The sequence below is a fragment of the Phaseolus vulgaris genome, chromosome 7, assembly GCF_000499845.2.
Source record: "Phaseolus vulgaris cultivar G19833 chromosome 7, P. vulgaris v2.0, whole genome shotgun sequence".
NCBI classification, from domain to species: Eukaryota; Viridiplantae; Streptophyta; class Magnoliopsida; order Fabales; family Fabaceae; genus Phaseolus; species Phaseolus vulgaris.
In genome coordinates, this window is record NC_023753.2 from 37269272 (window position 1) to 37291506 (window position 22235).

At 29.4% G+C, this 22235-nt stretch overlaps 3 protein-coding genes across 4 annotated transcripts; 1 reads left to right on the forward strand and 2 right to left on the reverse strand.

Moving 5' to 3' along the window:
• Positions 1-681: 681 nt before the first annotated feature.
• On the reverse strand, positions 682-4686 carry LOC137830548 (uncharacterized). Of its 2 annotated transcripts, none has more exons than XM_068637967.1 (10): positions 4462-4686; positions 3930-4179; positions 3599-3803; positions 3293-3383; positions 3052-3197; positions 2632-2875; positions 2409-2513; positions 2112-2294; positions 1800-2004; positions 682-1345 (listed from the first exon to the last, which is right to left on the reverse strand). In XM_068637967.1, the coding sequence occupies exons 2-10, from the start codon at positions 4147-4149 to the stop codon at positions 861-863; spliced, it is 1884 nt and encodes a 627-aa protein (XP_068494068.1). In that variant the 5' UTR covers positions 4150-4179; positions 4462-4686; the 3' UTR covers positions 682-860. The 2 variants fall into 2 exon arrangements, with proteins under 2 accessions (XP_068494068.1, XP_068494069.1); XM_068637968.1 differs by lacking the exon at positions 4462-4686 and adding an exon at positions 4329-4446.
• Positions 4687-12334: 7648 nt separating this feature from the next.
• Positions 12335-14251, forward strand: LOC137830553 (inactive protein RESTRICTED TEV MOVEMENT 2-like). The gene is made up of 2 exons (XM_068637976.1): positions 12335-12471; positions 13522-14251. Exons 1-2 carry the CDS (start codon positions 12336-12338, stop codon positions 14136-14138), a joined length of 753 nt encoding a protein of 250 aa, XP_068494077.1. The 5' UTR covers position 12335; the 3' UTR covers positions 14139-14251.
• A 342-nt stretch (positions 14252-14593) lies between these two features.
• On the reverse strand, positions 14594-19779 carry LOC137830554 (S-formylglutathione hydrolase). The gene is made up of 7 exons (XM_068637977.1): positions 19488-19779; positions 19269-19386; positions 18426-18473; positions 16545-16741; positions 15339-15437; positions 15194-15259; positions 14594-14959 (listed from the first exon to the last, which is right to left on the reverse strand). Exons 1-7 carry the CDS (start codon positions 19632-19634, stop codon positions 14777-14779), a joined length of 858 nt encoding a protein of 285 aa, XP_068494078.1. The 5' UTR covers positions 19635-19779; the 3' UTR covers positions 14594-14776.
• Between the last annotated feature and the right edge of the window lie 2456 nt (positions 19780-22235).

Sequence of the window (22235 nt, forward strand, 5' to 3'; positions counted from 1 at the left end):
TAATTTTCCATGCATCAGATCAATTTTGATCTGCACCTATCATAAACTTTCAAATTTTAGCATCCAGAAGATATTACTGTACTGACATTACTGTACTGCGAATTGTCATATCCAGAAGATATTCGGTTCCGAATATATTTTATTTGTGTTGCGAATATAAATATTTGAAAAAAATAATGATAAAATAGAGATTGTTTTTATAGTGTTGGGTGTAGGTCATAACGTCTAGGAGAATTAGCCTTGGTTGTGTCTCTTTAGATTGTGTGAATTATTTGCTGAGTTGGCGGTGAAATGTGGAAGTAAGGTGATATGTTTGTGCACGTGTACACCATTTGTGTTATAAGTAGGTAATGTAATAGATTCGTTCATGTCAGTAAAAGACAAAGGTGAAGCCTTGTGATTGAGTATGGTTTTTGCTTCCTCCGTGTCATAATTCCTATATGCACCTCATACTAAAAACAAAAAAAACTACATCGGTACACCTCATTGCCACACTATATGCCTTCTGTTAGCAACCATTGTTAAGTGAGAGTGCTTTTGCTTTATATGTTTCTTCTTTTTATGAATTTATCTCATTGTTATAGGAATAGTTCTCTTAGAATGTTAAACCCATAATCACTTCCTTTTTAGTATTAAACAAACTTGCAACGTGCTAATCACTAGTCAAAGGTAACAATAATCAAAATGAAAAGTCTGCAATGGTTGCCATTGAATTCATATTTTAAATAGCTTCTGGTTCTAGCTGCATACCAGTTAAGCATAAGTTAACAAAACGCTCATCCATAGACAATTTCAAGGCTCCTAGTGCAAAAGGGTTGTCCCTTTTTTATACTAATACATAAAAATATTAGCTTTCACTTTCAATATTTAGTGGGGTTTGTAGTCAACCCAAATCCAAATGGAAATAGAGGATCATAATGTTTATCACCAACATTCATTGGGAGCTGATCAACTCTCTTGAACCATGTTCTTGCCAACTTGCCAGTGAATTCATAGTCACCAAAGAGAACATCAGCAACACCTTGACCTTCAGTGCCAGGAAGCCATGCAGCCACAAGTGCATCAATTTTTGGTAGATATGGCTGAATCACAACTGGGCGGCCACTGATGACAACAACTACACATCGAATGGCCCCACATACATTGGTGATGGTACTTGGACCAGGCTCAGGTATAGTTAGATTCAAACTGTCACCAAATGTTTCAGCATAGGTGTGTTCTCCCACAACAACAATGGCATAGGAAAATTTGTTTGACTTGAGGAAGTTCACATCAGGATTTTCATTGAAGACAACTTCAGTGGCAGGGTCGACAGTTTGTTTCACAGCACTGAGGATGGTTGTACCTGGAAGCAAAATGAAATTCTATCAGATTCTATAACTCCCACAGAAAGAAACTAGAGATGGAATATCCCATGTGGCTATATGATATTTGAGAAGTACAGAATATATATTTGAAAAGTAATTACAAACTAAGATTTTAATATGCAATTTACTGCATGAGATTATGAACTAATCAAAGGCATGAAAGTAACTATTGAAATTATAGGATTTATGATTTCAAGAACAGAATGAAGTAATGAAACAATAATACTATTATACTACATACAGAGATTAAATAACTTGGAATTGATACTGATTATATGAGATATAGAAAATACTAGTAATCTAGTATTAGCCTCTTAATTCTTGATGTTCTAACAGTAACATATACAAACTCAACCACCCTGGTAGAGGATTCTAGATTTGTGTCGTTTTAGAGTATTTTGGCAGACACCAACATTAAACTTACTGATTTACCTGAAGTGAGATTCTTGGCATCAAGTCCCTGCCAGGTAATTGTCCATCCTCCACATTGGTAGCCCAAATTGTCAGCATGAGTTCCTGCTACCAGTATTTTTGCAGACTTTTTGGGAAGAGGAAGCAGTGGTTTCTTATAAGATTTACCATTCTTTAGCAACACAAGTGATTTCCTTACAGCTTCCCTTGCTAACTCCCTGTGTTCCTGTTTATACATGAATGATACTCTATCATGAAGCAAACTCTTTCCATTTGAAAGAAATGCAGAAAGTATCCAGCATCTGTCTAAATGATAACCTCAAGAAAATATACCTGTTTACCCAGTTGGTTTACCAGGCTTGAATCAGGAAGTGGATTTTCAAATAACCCCATGACAAATTTTACTCTTAAGATTCTTGCCACGGCATCATCAATCCTGCTCATTGGGATAATATTATTCTTTACTTGACGGGTCAATTCATCAATGAACTCAGTGTAGTTGAAGGGAACCATAATCTGATAGATAATGAAAAAGTGAATTAAAAAGTAAACAACAATACTCAATTCTCATGATGAAAAGCCACTTTATATAGCTTTATTTACTCTCTCAAAAATGAAAATGAAATTTACCATGTCGATTCCAGCACTGACACCAGCCTGAACAGAGTATGAATAGTTGGCATGAGGTGGAGAGGTAATCCGGTCAATACCTTGCCAGTCTGATATGACAAAACCCTGAAAGGTAGGAAAGAAGCACGTCACATGAAGCATCTCCACTCATTCATATTTTCTATATGTTTTGACTTGTTCATTTCAATATTTAAATTATAGGACTGAATAGATAAATTTTTACCCTGAAACGCAATTTGTTCTTGAGGTAATCAGTGATAAGTTTTCGGTTAGCATGCATTTTCACCCCGTTCCAGCTAGAGTATGAGATCATTACTGTTGAAACACCCTTGATGATGGAGTTATAGTATGCTGGCATGTGAATACCAAGCAATCCATTGTAACTGATCAATGTGTTGTTCTCATTGATACCCTTGTTTGTGCCACCATCTCCCACATAATGCTTGGCGCAAGCTGCAACCTTGTTCCTAGATCAAAGTAATTAAAATGAGAACAATTTTTTTATTTCAAGTCTCTACAATTTGTATGATAAAGTTCAGAATGTATTGTCCCCAATGACACTGATCATGTGTCACATGAAAATGAAATTTCAAGTATTGACAACAAAAAAACTGCAATATCTAACCACAAACAAAAATCTTACTTTCCAGCAACAAAGGGAACTCCCTTGACGGAATTGGCAGGGATATCTCCTTGCAAGCCAGGTATAATTTCAGTCATGTTTCTAACAATTTTAGGGTCTTCACTGTAGCTTTCATAGCAACGTCCCCATCTTGGATCTCTGCAGACCTGTGGATGAATCAATTAACATGTTAGATCAGCATATATGATAAATGTTGGATGTGTCAAAACAACAACAGAATATTTAAATATTGCTTATTTACCGCAATACATGGAGCAAAGACATATGGAATTCCGGTAGCTCTGACTTCAAGGGCAGTGGCATCTCCAATCTTTTTTATAAGCACTGGATCCCTGATAAACAGTAGATCTCATTATAATGAACAAAATAGCATTCATTTTAAAGATCACAAAACCACTAGTATTACTTTATTAGGTGTTGGGAAAACCAGATTCTTCTATCAAAATTAACAAATATGACTCCATGACTACTTATTGTCATTTGTCCCCCTTTCTTTTAAAACCATTTCATGACTATTCTTTCTATTCTGGCACATGCATAAACTTACCTGGTAACTCCTAGCCCAACATTGTGAGGGAAAATTGTAGCATTGTAGACATTGTTGTGGCCATGAACTGCATCTATTCCATAGATCATCGGAATTCCAAGGCGAGTAGACAATGCTGCTTTCTGCATCTCAGTCACCATTTTCTGCCAAGTCTCAGCAGATGCCTTTGGTGCTGGAACACTGCCTCCCCCACTGAGCACACTCCCTGTTCATCAATGACAAGATGCACAGAGATTTCTTTAACAAAAAGTCTAGCACACACTCAGATACAAAAAAATAGTACCAAGCACTTGATTTGGTTAGGATTTGATGAGAAATTTTCAGTGCTCACCAATGAAGTACTTCTTGAGCACATCAGGAGTAGCAACTTCCCTTTCAATCTGTGTCATCTGGCCTATCTTTTCTTCCAGGCTCATTCGCTTCATCAAGTCACTGATTCTGACATTCAGCTGCACCTTAGGGTCTTTATACTTCAAATATTCTGCCTCCGAAGATGAAACCAGACAAAACAGTAGCAGAACACCCACAAAGGGTAATGAATATCTCCCCATTTTAAAGCTTCAACACTCAAAACCTGCAATCTGCACATAGCAAAAAGGGTCAGAAAACTGGAAAATAACAACACCCCATTTCAACTCTTGAACACAGAATAAAACAGTAGCAGAATGACATTAAGACACACATGAACTTAAATCTTCTCAACCCAACAATAACATGTGAACCACATTACCATAACAAGAATCAAGCAAGAGCAAAACAAGCATGCCCTTCAAAAATCAATAGCTTGGCAGTGTATAGCTACTAAATAAGCTCAACTTGCAAACCCAATTACCATAAAAAGACAACAAAAAACTAACATTTACCTTAGAGAAAGAGCTCAATGAAGAACAAGTAAAGACACTAGACTCATAAAGATCTAAACTTTAGTGTCCTATGCACCCAGTCTTATACCTGCTAAATAGAGAGATAGAGAGAGAGAGAGAGAGAGAGAGAGAGAGAGAGAGAGAACAGAGAGGACCAATTTAGGAGAGAAGCAGCCAATGGTCCCACCACCACCATTCTCAGTGGCATCTTTCTTCACTGTACACAACTATTTCTTTTTTCTTTTGTTGTTATTATTCTTTTATTATTCTTAATTTCTCATTTATTTAATAATTTTTAATTAAGCTTTTAAATTGTGTTTACAGGCTTGTACTATTTTTTAATAACTAAATTAATATTTTATCATTTAATTTTCCTTTTCATGCACTTTACCTTTTGAAGTTTATTTTTATCATCTAAAATATTTAATTTCAAACTTTTATTTAAGAAAAACTGAATTCAGTATTATTTAATATTTTTTATTTGTCTATTTCAGTAATGAGTGTTGGTTCAAAAGTCTTTGCATGTGTTTGGGCTCAAATTTCTGAAGTTGATCTGCTTTAACTTGTTAATTCAATTAAAAAAAAACTTTTCAATTTCTATTATTTTCCCAAATGGAATAAAAAATTTCTACGTGCTTTTTTTTTTATTTTCTCTCTTTTGAAAAATTATGTCCATGTTTAACAAAATGATTGTGAAAATTCATGATTTTACCAGTTTCCTGTTAAATTTATTTTCCAAGAAAAGCAATTTGACAAAAAACAACTTAAAATAGAAGCAATAAAAAATCAGCTAAGTGGAAAATATCAAATTGTCACAATATTTGTACCAAAAATAAGAAAAAAAAATGAAAGAACATATCTTCTTCCATCATTTTTCATTGCATTGAATGCTCTCTGTAATGATTATTTTGTAATAATAGCTATTTCCACTCACATTAGGGTTTCTTTTTATTTATTTTTTTATCTAAGATGGTATACTTTTTTAAAAAAATTTCAAATTGCCATTATTCTCTTTTGAATACTTCCATTAAAAGCCTAAAAATTAAGTTGCATATTAATTAATGTGCCTAAACAAAATTCTTCTCTTTTTTACCATCTAATAACCAATAAACAAAAAATAATAATTTTTTCTCCTATCACAATAAAGATCTCTTTATTTTTAAAAATATATATTACAATTGATAAGAAAAAAAATGATTAGTTTATGATGAAAAACAAACTTCCACTTCACTCCAACGTTCATTTTGAAATTCAGTTTTACATAATGAAAACTTTGGGACAAAAGCCTTCTTCCACGCCGCCGTATATTCCAAACGTGCTTTTTTATTGATTCAGAAAATATAATTCCTTTTAAATTTTATTGGTTCTTCGTTATAATTATTTTCTTTATATTACCATTAGTTAAAATATGATTATTATAATAAAAGACAAATTATAAAAACATGTATAAAAAAATATTATAAAAATTCGCAGCACCTTTAATCTATTAGAATAAATAATTAAGTAACGTACAAATCAATTTTAGAATTTTTTTAGTGGAAGCACGTGGTAGAGTCTCTTGCTTGAACAAACGCGCTTCCCTCAAGTAGACATTCCCAACGTTCACATTTGCTTTCTTTTTCTAACAAATTAATTCATAATACTCAAAATAAACACAACTTGTTATATCTACTTTTTGAAAAAAAAATGCTAATAGCTAAATTTTAGTCAAATTTATTAAAGTACACTTGTTTTTTTTTAAAAAATTGTACATTTTATTACTCAATTATCGTTATTTTTTTATATTTTATTACTAACTTTTTTGCTATTTTACTGTTAAAACTTTTTATTTTTGTGTGTTTTACCGATCTATTAAATTTATTGAAAAAATAAAAGTGGAATTTTACAAAAAAAATGTTGCAAAATAAAGTGATGTTGTGATTTTAAAGATTGATAACACTAGAGTGAGTAAATTGAAATAAGAAAATGGTGAAAAAATATAATTACATGTGGGAAATTTAGGTGATGGATTTTATAAAACAATGATAATTAAGGATTAAATGGTATCAAGAAATAATGTTTGTAAGCTAAAGTATTAAATGATAGATTTTGAAATTCAAACTGCTATGATTGCAGAGTTTTATGGGGTTATCCATGCTATATAGGAAGTTCAAAAGATAAGGTTGACTAATGTTTGACTTGAATGTGATTCTGACTGGTTTGTGTTGTGTTTACTATTATGACTAATGTTTCGTAATCGATAGAATACTCATATTAAATAATGAATGTTTCGTAATCGATAGAATACTCATCTTAAATAATGAAAAAATCAGGTTTATGGTTAATCGTATTTTTCGTAAAGGGAATGTGTGTCCTGATAAGTTGCCTAATTTATGATTTATTCATAGAAAATTATTTCATTGGTATAATAAGTTTTCATCTAGTCTGTTTTTAATTTTTTTTATAAATAGGTATACCTTTTTGTTAACCTATGAATTTTGGTATAATTCCCTATATTTTTATATATGTTTTTTTTAATAATAAATTTTGTTTATGTGATGATAGATGATTGTTGTTAGTTCAGCCAAACTGAAATGTAAAATTGCACAATAATGCCTAATAAATTTTTATACAAAAAAGTTATTTATATTTTATTCAATATTTTAAAGAGAAGTCATTTTTAGTCAATAAAGAATTTGAAAAGAGTTTAAGAAAATAATAATAGAAAAAAGCTACTTTTGGGTAGAATTTATCCGTTAGTTCCTGCGTTCAAACTTTTATATTATTATACTTTATTTTCGTCGGTCTTTTTCTGTTTGTTTTATGTTTCTTTCGGATCAGATTCTCTAATGGTCCAAAGTAACGCGTAAAACTGCGTTTGTTAGTGAAAAGTGCTTATCTATACCAAATTAACATTTTTATTATAATTTTAATTCCAATTGGGTATTAAAATGTGCAAATTGAAGGGTTTTTTTTTTCTCAAAAGAACAATCTTTGAAGTTGTGAATTTAAATGCCATTAAGTTATATATTAATATCACTTTGATTCTATTTGGTACATGTTTGGATAAGCAGTACACACGTCTATAAAGTAAAATAGATTTTTTCTTCTTCTATAATCTATTTTAACTCTGAGATGGAGATTTAAGATTGGGATTATTCAATTTTCCATCTTAAATTTTTGAATAAAATTTATTTCACACTTTAATAATGAAAAAAAAAATATTCAACAATTATTTTTTATTATAAAATAATAATTTTTTTAATCAAAACTGATATTAAAGTATAATTATCCTAAATATTTATAGATAAAAGGCACTGGTCAACGTGCTTTTCTGTTTGCTGCCAAAACGTGTTTGGTTTGGATTTGGAATTGGTCAAATTTTGCCGGCATTTGTGCTGGGTTGGATGCAGAGAATAGGAAGGGACCAAACACCATTAATTATTTTAAAGATAATAATACAAAGACTTTCATGTTTCAATAATGCATTATTTTTATAAAATTAGGTCTCATAGTTGCTAATGATCCTATTTTTTAAAAATTATTAAATTTTTGGATTAATTTTGCTTTTAGTGAAGTGAGAAATGTTTTTATATGTTTTTTTATTGTTTTGATAATGTTTTACTAGGTCTGGTGTATTTTTATTTTTTTATATATTGTTTGAGACTCAAATAACTATTAAATAAAAAAAATATTGTAAACTATAAATAAATTTGATTTTAGTGATGTGTCACTAATTTTGGAATTAATGTTGGTGTATTTTTATATGTTATATTGCGTTGTGTTAAAAAGTATCATGAGAAATGTTATTGGTATGGATTTTGTGATAATTAAATCAAATTCAATACCATATGAAAAGAGATTTGAAATAGAAATAAGATTTGTGTATACTTTTAAAATTGAAATAATTTGAATTTTGATTTTGAAATAATTCAATAATGAAGGGTGAGATTTGTCAAAGTTTAATAAATGATTAAGAAATGAGTCACTTTATTTGACTTAAAAAAAAAATATTAAGCATAAGAATTTGATAGAAAATAAGTGGATATAAAGTGGCCTGCAAAGATCAAACTTTATCAAGTTAATTATATACAAATAATTGATTTCACAATTAAGTGAAAATATTTATTCCAAGCAAAACATAAGCTATTAAAAAAATCACCTATTCAACTGTATTAAAATCGAATTTAGACAAAAAATAAATAAATTATTGTAAAACTGAACTCTAGAAATAATTTCATAGTAGTTGTTTTTGTTTTATTATAATTTGGATAATCTAAATCAAATTTAAATCATTTTAAATTATATTTTAATTTTTTTATATAAAAAATTTTCATGTTAGACATCATTATAAAACTTGACATATAAGACTGAAACCTTAAATAACAACAATCATATGTCATCCAAACTTAATCACTTTTTTTTGTTCTCTTAAAAGTGCGTTTAACCTTTTAACAAATACTAAAAAGTGTTAGAAAATGATATTTGATCTATTCACCTCTGCCATTTAAATTTATTTCATTATTAATATATATGTGTCTATATATGCCTTATATACGAATTCAAATATATTTTAAATATACATTTATATAAATTGAAATCATATAAAATATTTTGGAAATATATAATTATTTGGATATATCTCAATATTCACGAATATTTCTATATAAATTTTGTAAATATTTAAATCCAATCCACTAAAATTGGTAAAATAATACAAAAATGTAATAAAATTGTAACAGCAAAGAAATGTATAGATAATAATCTTAACACGTATAAAAGATCCAAATATTACTTTAATGTAGTATAACATGAAAAAATATTATTATAAATGACATTAAGGATTTAAGCTTATATTTACTATATGAAAAAATATTTTAAAATATTAAAAATTAAGATAGTCAATTTATCTATATACGTATATAATGATCTTTTACTTTAACTATATTAATTCATAACTATACAATCTTACTTATTAAACATGTGAAATTATTTATATGTTTAGTTGAAGAGAAATTATAAAAAATATCTTTATTATAATGTTGTTTCATTTAATTTTTATTATACTAAAAATATTTTAAAAATAAAAAATAGACGGATAATTAATTATGTAATATTATAATCAATTATGGATTGTTTTAATATGAAATATAATTAAAAAGTACTAATCATGTTCACATTCTCTCATTCTATGTAAAAAAAAACTTATATTTTTCATGTCTTTCATCTTGTTTTTCTTTTGGAAAAAAGTTCATCACACCATCTTTCCTTCAATCTTTATTGAAAAAAGTTTCATTAACACCTAAAATGCTCATATATATTTCAAAATAAAAGAAAAAATTTGATAAATTTATGAAATATATAATGTCATAAAAGAAAAGAGATAGAAATAAAATAAAAATATAATATATGCATATATATATATATATATATATATATATATATGCACCCTCAAGTTCCAAATAAAGTCCATAAGAAAATTTGAAATGTTTAAGGAAATTAAAAGAGAAGAAAATGAAGATATAATATAAAGTACATGCTTCCTATGAGGAATCTAGAGGTTGTGGGGTGAGCCATGTGCAACCTTTGTAAGATTTGAAATGATTTTGAGGTTTTAAAGTTTGTGTGTGTCTTATCAACATTAATTAGTTTAACCCTATGCTTCAATGTTTTGTCCCCTTTATCCCAACTTATGTACTCAACTTTTTGTTTCAACTATGAATGGCTTTGGGGATTTCACACTCTAACTTTTGTATTTTCTCAATAAAATAGTTATTATTTTTGGATTTTTTTTTTCAAGATTCCATATTTATTAGACATTACGATATTTTTAATTTTTATAAATTCACAAATTAGTTTTATAAAATTAAATTAAATTTAAAACATAATACCAGAATTATTTAAAATCTATTTTAACGAAAGTTTGTCAAATTTATTAATTTGTGTGGTTGAGTTAACATTAAAATTCACGTATAACATAATAAAATACTATCTTTTTAGTTTTTTATGGTTTCTTAAAATTGAAATTTTAATTTTCTTAGTTGTGCTTTATTTCCATACATCAAGTGAGTATTTTTGCATCCAAATTACATTTAAAAAAACCATGGATTTTAACTAACAATAATAACAAACACATTTATATTAATAGAAGAAAATTTTGTTGGTGTGTATATGCTTATCTTTAGGAAAACAAATTAGTATTAATTCATGTTTTCTCCTCAAATTTATGTGGTAGATTAAAGAGCATCAATTTACTAACAAAAATTGATTTTGACAAGAATGTTTATAATCTGAAAATGAGTATTGATATGAAAAATTAATATAAATGGTCACCATAAACCTCATGATAATGTACTTTGAATATCTTTGAATAACACTTATCAACATAAAGATAAAGATGCAGTAGATTTATATGAGAAAATTCAAGTTCATCCAAAAGACCATAAAGCCAAATAATTTTAGAATAAACATGATATGATACTCTGGTTCACTAAATAATTTAGAGATTCTTACTTATTTCTTACTTTTTCATGAATATCACAACTGCATGAAGTGAGAGAAGAAGAAAATAATTATCAAATAATATCACATTTATGGTTAGAAGTGATGAAAGTATTATGAGAGTACTACACCACATAAATGCACATTCAATGCATTGTGCCCCAAGTTATATTCTTCAAGATGAAGTACATGGATAAAACATATACAACTAAAACTGAGTTTTAAAAATCAATATTCGTAGAAAAAATACTTGATAAAGAAAACAACTATGGGTAAAGTTTCCACCCAAAATCTGCATGGAACGAAGGCTTGGAGAAGCAACATTCTTTCATTTTGTAAATTAATTTTATAAGATTAAATTAAATTTAAAATTTATTTTTAATATATTATAGAATCATTTTAAACTTATTTTAAACAATTGTTTATTATTGGACTAGTATTTTATTACCAAGTATGAAATCGAGTTTCAACATATATCATCAAATTTTATTACTATTTTTTTTTCTCGAAAGAGGCTTACACAATAAAACGGGTTTGAATATAATTGTAATAATTGTTTTTGAAAGAATTAAATGGCAGTATACTTAAAAAATTATCATAAAAATTTAATGATACATAAAATAAAATAAAATAAAATAAAATTGAATTTTGTTTGAGTCACATGGTATGCAAATACGTGTTTGGTGTCATTGGCCATTCCATGTGCGTAAAAGAGGAAATGCTTCTCACTCTCTCCCTTAGTGTCACATCTTTATCTTCCATTTTTGTTTTTCTAGTTCTTGGGAAACACACTCAAAATATAAGACCAACACAAATACTTTCCAATTTTCCAAAATTATAAACTTATCACAATCAAAATCATCAATAACTTGCATTCTTAATGACACACCTCATGTTTAGTGAATTTTTGTTTCAACAATAAGATTAAAAAAAGTGTAAAGAGAATTACAGGCCTAAACTTTTTCTGATTATCATATTAATTACTTTTAGAAATAACTTCAACCATGTACAAGTTTTAAATTGCAATTTTAGTTTCATACAGAGAAAAATTATGAGCAAATACAACTAATATGGCTGCAATTGTGATCACAATCATTCATAGTCTTATTCTTTAAAAAACATTTTGAATCACTAAAATTTTGGGTTAGGATTCAAATTTTTAGTGTGCTCTCGTCTCTTACTTGAAGATATAGAAAACGATTTTTGTTTTCATTGCGTATATTAATCATAACTAGCTCAGCAAGGAAGAATAAGTAGAAAACCCTAGAAAAGGAATTGCAGAGATTTATAGAGTTTCCTGAAGAACACGAAAAGAAACCTAGCTTGGAAGTTAATTCACAGAAAACAAAGCATGTCATGAATTTGTATAAATGAAGGATAAGAGAAGAGAAGAGATGAAAGTTACATTAACAATGGCAGAAAAGGATCGAAGGTCACATGAAGCAGGTGATCGTGTCTACCAAGATTTTGAACCGTTTCATGAATGGGCTCAAGATGAAGAAGCTCACACTCTTATTCTCATGCTTAAAGGTCATCATCTCTTCTTTTCTCCCTAACTTTACTTCATTTCATGCATGCTTGCTTGCTTTTGATTTTTCTAAAACAAAATCTTTCTTTCAAGATTTGGTTCAAACACATTTAAATTGTGAACCATTGTTTTATTACTGTTAGGAAATGTTTGAATGAAATATCCATTTTAGTGTTTAGAAATGTTTGAATGGACCAAATCTTTAATTTCATCCATTCTTCTCATGAGAGAACTCTTCTCATGAGAGAACTCTTCTCATGAGAGAAGAAAGAAGATACAATCAAAGGATAAAATATGATGAAAAAAATCTCCTAATTTGCATTATATTGACAATCCAAAGAATGAAATATAACTATTTTAAATCTTTTTGGTAAAAAAAAAGAAATGATATATTCACAACGTGGTCCAGTATACAACCTCTAGTTGATGATATAAAAAATGGTATTTTTGTCATTTCATACAAAAATTGAAATTTTAAACAAAGAAAGAGGGTTGTATACTAGAACAAGGTTGTCAATGTATTTTTTTCCTCCAAAAATTAGAAATGTTACATAAACATGTATGTGTTTTTTTTTACCAATTAGGTGTATTTTACACAATAATTATTAAAATGGATAAATTTTTTAAAAATTATCAAAATGAGTAAGTTGTACCAAGATGATATGATTTTTGTTGAAATCTAATTACACGTCATGCATCTTGACTTCAGTCCATCAAACATCTTGACTTCCGTTCATCAAATACACTTAAGTCTTGTCATTTTAATATGATTTTTTCATGACTTTGACACAACTTACTCATTTCATAATTTTTTTAAAATTTTACTCATTTCAATAATTAATGTGTGAAATTGCACATGTTTCTTAAAAGAAATTACATATTTGCTACTTATTCCCTTTCAAAGAAATTTGCCCCATTACTCATCCTGATCCTGATACTTAACATCCACACAAAAATACTTGCATGTAGACATGAATACTCACAATTTTTTTTAATTGCCATGAATGCAATTGCCTCCCAACAAAACCTATTGACTTTTGAATAATGTGCAGGATTTAGAAAGGAGAATTTGAGAGTTCAAATTGGCACAAATCGTAGACTAAAGGTGAGAGGTGAAGAGCAGATCAGTGAGAACAAATGGCGTAGAATTAACAAAGAATTTGTCATTCCTCCTCATTCTAGCACCAACGGGATCAAAGCCAAGTTACAAGGTGACCTACTATACATAAGGATTCCCAAAAGCATCACTGAAGTTAAGCCACCAACACAACCTTATGTAAACCAAAAATATCTAAGAGAAACCAAAGAAGCACCAACACAAGAGGCACCAAAGAAAAGTGAATTAGTTTCTCAGATCAATGAAATGAGGAAAGTAGGGAAAGATGATAAGAATGGTGATGAAGATAGAGTCAAAGCTACCACTTCTAAAGCTAAGGAAGTGCATGAAACAATTAAGCATTCTGATTTTCAGAACAATGTTGATAATAAGGTTGAGAAGAAGGTTGAGCAAAGGTTACCTGAAACACTTTATGGTTTGGTTGGAGACATTATCAAGCAAAAGAAATTACCTAACTTGGTGGTTGCCATCTTCTTGTTCTTGGGCATGGGAATGTATGTAAAGCATGCAATCAAGTCCACTTTTGGAGGATCAACAATCCAAGAGCCTTAAATCTTGCTTCGCTAATGTATTTGTATGCATCAATGGAATAATTATTTTAATAGTGATAATGTGTTTTTTCATGCATATTAAAATTTAATAACACAATTGTTTGATTAAGGCTACTATTGAATTGAATACAAGTATACGATCCTTCTTTTTTTATAAAATTTAAAATTAGTTGAAGATTTGTTAAGTAAATTCAATTGAATGAATAATAATATACTCTTACTATTTAGGTAAATGAGTATAAAATGATCTATATGTAAAGTCTACTTTATCCAAAACTAATGTGCATTTATTAAGATAATATTAAAATATTGAGTAAAATATGTTTTCACTATAATAAATATGGGAACATCTTTTTAACATAATCAAACAGAAAGATCATTTTCATTTTTGAGTCTCAATATTTTTTACTATTACTATTTCTTATTCATTCTTTAATAAATTATTTAAGATAACTATTGTAATAAAATAAACTTTTCAGTAGAAGAAATAAAATTTCATAGTAGACAAAGGATTAGTTTTGAACTAACATGAAACATGTTTCGTTCCAAACTCAAAAAGAGCCAAGGTACTACGAGAACATTGACTGAGTAGATTCAGCAGAGTTCAGAAAGTAGATAAATCATCAAAGTGCACACAACTTAATTAAGACTAAGAGCTTGAGCATGATGTTGGATGTGATCATCTATGAATGTGGCTATAAAATAGTAAAGGTGGTCATAACCAGGTTGGAAACGTAACAGTAGCGGAACATTGGCTTTTCTGCAAGCCTCTTCAAACTTGTTAGGCAGCAGTTGATCAGGCAAAAATTTGTCATCTTCCCCCTGAAAAGTGGATTAACAGTAACAAATATAAAACCAGCAAAAACTCAATAAGATCATTTAATTATCTGGCAGAAAGTATAGATTTATTCATATTCATGCTAAAACTGGATTTCGTAAAACGTAAAAATCAAGTATAATCTAATAAAACTGACATAAAGTAAAAATTTTATCACTCTTTAAGTCAATCATTCACAAGTATTTTCAAAATAATAAACAAAAAACAAAATATTTTACCTGATCAATCAAAATGGAGGAGGAGACATTAGGAAACTTCGTTACCAAACAAGTGGCATCATACTCCTGCATTTTTCAACTTCTTATTATAATGAAATATAAAGACTGGTTTAAAGCCAACATGCAGTTTTCTCATTAAATTTACCTCCCAATCAGATTTCTTGTCACCTAGATAATTTGTGAATGCCTTCTGACCCCAAGGACAATTTATAGGATTTGCGATTGGAGCAAAGGCAGAAACTGACTGGAACAAGCATGTTATGCAAACAAAAATAAGTTAGAATCTAAATAAGTAAATAAAATTTATTTATCATGACAAAGTACAGTCTATATCTTATCTTGCAAAATTATGTTCTACAAATTTCAGAAGGTCACCCAAAGGATGAAATAATTGGTTTGGTTCTAATTTGCAACAAACATAATATGCTATGTAGATTGCAACAAGCATAATATGCTATGCAGATTGCAACAAACATAATATGCTACGCAGATTGCAACAAACATAATATGCTAAGCAGATTGCAACTAGTTCACCTTATATGTTTTTGGAACAATAAACTATAAATGGGTGTCTCCTGAATACATTCATTTCTATCTTATCCGTTCTGTCCCACCATCTTACCCCTCAACATTCTCTTTTCAACTGCACATTTTTCTCTCTCAGTGTACTGTTCTACAACATTCACCACTATAGAGCATTTCAAGACTTAAAAGTATCCAGTACAGTTTTCCTTTCATATAGTTAAACATTGTTTAGTTCATCCACCCAACTACAATATTGTATGTGTTACATCCCCATCCCCTCATAAGATGGATGCGCAAGAATGCTGACTATGCAATTGATGATATAATCCCTAATTTGAGCTTCAAAACAAGGTAAACTTGTATTTTGCTAAGCTTGCATAACACATTACGTGGTCAAACAATTTTGACAGTAAAAAAATTAGCCTTGATGAGTATCCTCCTTTTCACATAATTTGTCTCACAACTATTAAATAGTAAAAGTTGCACAGTAAAGAATAAGCTTACACTTATTAAGACTACCAGATGTCCTAACAAATATGAGAAATCACTAATCCTTATGCAATATACATCATGAGATAATGGCTTAATATCTAAATAAAATTGACATCCCAAGAAATAAAAAAAAGTATTTGCAGACAAATAAAAAAAAGTAATACCTATACAATCAACATGTAGCAGAGAAATTTATGACTATGCACTATCTCAGTTAGGGGAGGTAACTAATAAAAAACCAAATGTTACTTAACAATAAAACTATCCATTATGTTCAGGAAATTCCAATATTTTCAAACTAGTTTTAAGTTTTCAGTTGCATAATCATCAAGACCTTATATTTATCCTGATTTTTCAGGAAGATTGTCAGAGCACCATGCCCGCCCATAGAATGACCAAATATAGAAGCCTTTGATGTTTCAAGCTGCGGAAAATTATCACTCAGAAGCTTTGGCAATTCCTTGACAATGTAGTCATACATACGCCAATTCTTCCATTTCTCTTGTGTGGCATTGACATAAAATCCAGCACCTGTTCCAGAATGTATATGGAATTAAAATATCTTCTGTAAAATTAAAATGTTTATATTGTACATTGCAAGTTAACTCTTTAGCTACAAGTCCATAACAATTAAAATTATTCCACACAACAATCGCATCTTCTGAACAGAATGAGCTTTTTTTTTCTATCAAAACAAGGGGAATGTGTTAGGCCTCTTATAAGTAAATATTATAAGAGAGCAAGGATTATTATAAGTAGAATAACACAAAATGAACGACAAATTAAGGAGGATGGTATACACAAGATATGCTGGATAGTTAAAATGGAGAAAAAAAAGGCAAAGTACCTATAAAACTAAAAGACAAGTTTTTCTGTACTGATATACATTTGTCTATGCTATATTGTAATGAATATTGGGCTTTAAAAGGACAACATGGAAGTATAAAATAAATGAAAATGTTAAGATGGATGTGTCACAATACAAGAAATGGCAGGATAAAAATGTTTATATACAAGAAAAGATTGGTTTATCACCAATTGAGAAAAGATGACTTAAAACCAATTAAAGTGGTTTGGACATGTACAAAGAAAGTGACATGAATCAGAATAGTAGTTATGTTATGACTTGTAGTCATGTGAAAAGGAGGAGAGGGAGACCAAACCAAAAAGGACTTTATAGGAAGTTGTTGAGGAAGATCTCGTTGTAAATAATACTCATGAAGCTTTGGTTTTTAGCAGTGTTTAATGACATCATCTAATCCATGTAGTTCACCTCTCTTAGTGGGACAAGGCTTTGTTTTTATTGTTTGTAACAAAACATTACATTGAAATATATTTCCCTTAGTCAAATTATGATACAATTTACATCATAAGTTAGATATCTAATCTCAAAATACACATAAAGATTACTACTTAGAAAGAAAAAACAAGGAGAAAAACAAAGCAATCATATTTTTATCATGTGAATGAGAGCCACATTCAATTACAAAAAAGGAATAGCCTTAGAGAACGAAAATACATGTTTATTCCCCTTAATTGACTAGTCTCATAAATGAGAAACCCTTATTAGGTTGAGTATTTCTTGAGATCTCTGCCACTACCATGCTGTTGAAGGAATTATATTAGCAAAAGTTCCTTTTAATTACAAATATAAATTCGTTATGTAATATAGAATTGGGTAATTAAGAGTAGTACTACTAGATTCACAATATATTCATTACCAAGAATAGAACACAAGATTGGATCATATAAAATGAAAGGTCGGTCAGCAAGACAAAAACTATAGTAGAAGGAGATAAAACATAACATACATAGTACCATACATGCAATGGCATTGAAGGATGACAGTAACAACACTCGTTTTCAATAGTACTTCTATATGACACATGATTGGGTCATACAAAATGAAAGTTTACCAACTGAGTCACAAACAACAGTGGTAGAAGAAAACAGAACATCCATTATAAGTCTAGTATCATACCTTAATGGCAATTTCAAAAAATTCAACATTCTCATATGACAAACAAACAACAAACTTAAAAAATAAAAAACAATCAACAAGACTAACACTATGGCGAAATATGAAGCTGGCCAAAGCTTGAGTCTGGTAATTTTCAAACAGGCCCATCCCCAAGCCCAACCGAGCCAGGCCCAAGGTTAAGGTCCAGCCTATTCAAAATTCAAAGCCCAAATGTAACGGTCTCACATGGCATACCTACTCCAAGGTCCCAGCTGTCGGCTTCTCCTTCCACATTCAAGCCTCCTGCATTATCAAGTTAAAACTGAGAACATATATAAAAGCTTAACAACAAAAGGAAAAGTAGAAACTCCATAACCAATTAACTATAGTAGTTAAAAATATATATTCTTTAATTGCCATGCTCCCTGTACTCGCATTCCAGTCCTCTTAATTATTTTTCTGTTTTTCTCCCTAAAATTTCCCTTTTCATGTCAGAATTCTCTTCTAAGTGACAACATGACTGAATAGATATTAGAAAATATGCATTGCTTCTTCACATTAACTAAAATCAAACTCTACCAACCTACATCAAAAGTTTACCATTTTATAAAGCTCAAATAAACAACTTCAGAGAGTAAAATGAAAAAATGAAACTACAAAGTATCAAAACACAAAAATTTCAGCAAACATGCACAATGCTTCTTACCATGGACAAAAATAAAATCTCCCATAAAAATATATCAAAAGTTTACAAATTTAAAAGGTTCAATAAGTAACATCCGAGACCAAAATGAAGAAAAAAACAGTGAAGAGACCAAACACGAAAATAATTTCAGGAAGATGAAAACGAAAATATCTACTGGTTTAACAGACATGCAAGCAGAAATAAATAATCTTGATATGAATTTTAAGTGATTACTATAAAAATTAACAAACTTATCATACTTGAACGAAAGTATAAAACACCTTCACACTGTCCATGCATTACTTATTGAATATGACATTACGAACAAAAAATCACTTAAGCCTGTTTAATCAAATTTCGCAGCTTTATTTGGGGAAATCGTGGCAAAATGAAAAACTAAAAAACAGATTTACTTGGGGAAGTGTCGGGGGCAACCAAAGCAATGCCCTCAGCAGCGGCGGCGCGTTGAGCACCGGACTTGACTATGAAGTTCTCGTCGGTGCATGTGAGGCCAGAGAGCCAATAGAGAACCTTTTGAGTCACAGGATGATGAGATGATGAAATGAAGGAAGTGTAAAAGGGTGAATTTGAATGAATTGGAAAGAGAAAGGGAGAAATTGAGAGGGACTCACTGGGAATTTGTGAGAGGGAGAAGGAGAAGGAGGGAAGTAGATGTGGAAGTTCATGGAGCAGCCGAGAGTGGGGCTGAAATGTTTGAACCGCTTGTTGTAGCCGCCGAACATCTTGCCGCTGCTAATCTCGGTGGGTTTCGTCTCCATCGCGTGATTCTGATTAGGACACTGGAACAGAGCAAGAGGGGTTCTATGTCTTCATATTCATAGTTTATAAACACTCTTCACTCCTGAGATAATAGGTGGGTAGCACATAGGCCCAGACTAATCAGACCCAAAAAAAAAGTTAGACAAATGCTTCCTACACTCAATCATTTTTAACCAGCACCCAACATATTTTATTAATTTCTAAAAATGCCATTTATTCTGAAAGTAAAAATCCAGAATTAAAAATAATATATTCTGGAAAAATATATCCAAAAGTGATTATTGAGTTTCGGAAATAAAAATCCGGAAATAAAATTTAAAATTTTATTTCGGACAAAAAATCCAGAATTGAAAAATAAGACATTCCAGAAAAAAAAAATCTGAAAAAAAGATTATTGTGTTTCAAAAATGAAAATTCAGAAAAAAAAAATGAAAAACCCATTCCTAATAAAAAAATCTGTAATATAAAATTTCGTTTCAGAAAAAAAATCCGAAACACATATTTTGAAATTTTTTTTTAAGGATAATTTCATCTTTTCCGTTAGAATCGGGTGCATTGATATGATGCAGGAAGCAATTGCCAAAAAGTTAATATATAAAAAAGGCCCATTTAAAACATATATAAAATTAAAAAGGCAGTTTCTTCCTGCACCCCACAAGGTTGTGCAAAGACAAAAGTGTCCCTATATAAATTGTACTTTATTTTTTATATTCTGGATTATGAAATCCGGTAAATTTTCGGATTGGCACATCCGGTAATCTCCTGGATTGATGCTTCTGGTAGTACATGAATGATAGTGTTAATCCAAAATAAAAATATACAAAACATCCATAATTGAAAAAACCATTCTGGATCCACCAATTCGTAATTCAAAATATACATTCCAAATTTTGAAATCCAGAATTGAAAAAAATCATTCTGGATCCACCAATCCATAATAGAAATTAGGCTTTCGGATTCAGCAATCTAGAAATCAATAATTTATGCAAACTTTGCTTCCAAAACACCCCCTCATCCTCCAGAATGCAACATGGTTCACTTCCGGATGGATGAATCCGTAGCACATTCCCAAATCCCGAAATTATGGGGGTCAGTTTCAAAATTTACAAAATTGTGAGGGTGTAGGTAAAAAAATGTAGGGGTGCAGTGCCAATTAGAAAAAGTGTACAAAAGATGACTAGACATAAAAAAATAATAATGTTATAGGCCCATAAAACTAATAGCAAAAGTGTTTATCAAATTCTAAAATTGTAGCAACTTCACATATCCAGAAACATATTAATTAAAGTTTCAAAACAAGCAAAAGCAACAATCCACTTAGCACAAATTCTCCTTCCACCTCTATATCTTCCCTACATCTTCATATTAATTATTAAAAGACACTTTTTAGTTTTAATTTTTTTAATTAATTTTAAATAAAGCATAATCTCATATTTTAGTTCATCTCCACACCTTATACATTCTTTCGAATCATAACATTTTCATTCTTCTTCTTTCCAATCATAACATTTTCATTCTTCTTTTATCACCGTGTTTTGAAATAACAGTTCCATCATTTAAACGTGTGTTAGAGAATTGATGAAAAGATTTATTGTATTCGATGTTCCCTAGTGCAAAAATATTTTGTTTTCTTAAAGTTTTGTATTTCACATTGTTGATATATTTTTTTGAGCTTTGTGGCTTAAAAAAATAAAAAAAATAAGCGAACGAAAACACAGTTATCACCAGTAAAAACACAACAAAATTCATCTCAATTACCAACATTCATCGTTAGCCACCACCAATTGTCACAAGCAACCACCACTACTTGACAATGATGAAAAAAACACCATATTCTTCAAAAAAAAAAGATATTGTTTAAAATTAAAAAGAAAAACATAAAAATAAAAAAAGTTATTTTTTTTAAAAAGTATGAAGATAAAGAAAAGGTATGGAAGAATTTGCCTCCACCTAATTATATAAATGTATAAAGAAAATTGTACAATATCCAGTCCATAAAAACATATCCAAAACACATTTACTAATGCATGTTTTAATACTTTTTTGCCCCCTTCCGATTTTAGTACAAATGGTGACACGTGAAAATGTTATAGGTAATTACACCTTAAAAAGTATAAGATGTATAAATGTTGACCTTAGATGTTATACTTTTTCCTTATCTAGATTATTCTAAAAACAACTTTACTTCTTTCTCTACTTCCTTGTAATTCATAATGAAAAAAAAGTAGACAATAAAATTAATTAATTATTTTTTACATTGATAAAAATTATAAAAAGAATTATGATTAATTTATTACATCTATTCTAGAACGTATGAGTATTGTAATAAAACAATTTTATTATATTTTCTATGGAGTACAATTTAACTTTTGAATTTAAATTTATTCATATTTTAAATTTTAATTTTAAATAGCTTTTCACCGAAACGTTTATTATAGTGTAAAAATTGTAGATTGTTTAACCATTTTTTGTTAACTTTTTTTTCCATTTTTTACGAGTCTTGATATGAAACATTCCATTTGAAAATAAAAATAAAATAAAATCTAAAGTTCAAAAAATTAATTTAGCAAGTTTATGCAATAAATAATATCATGAATACA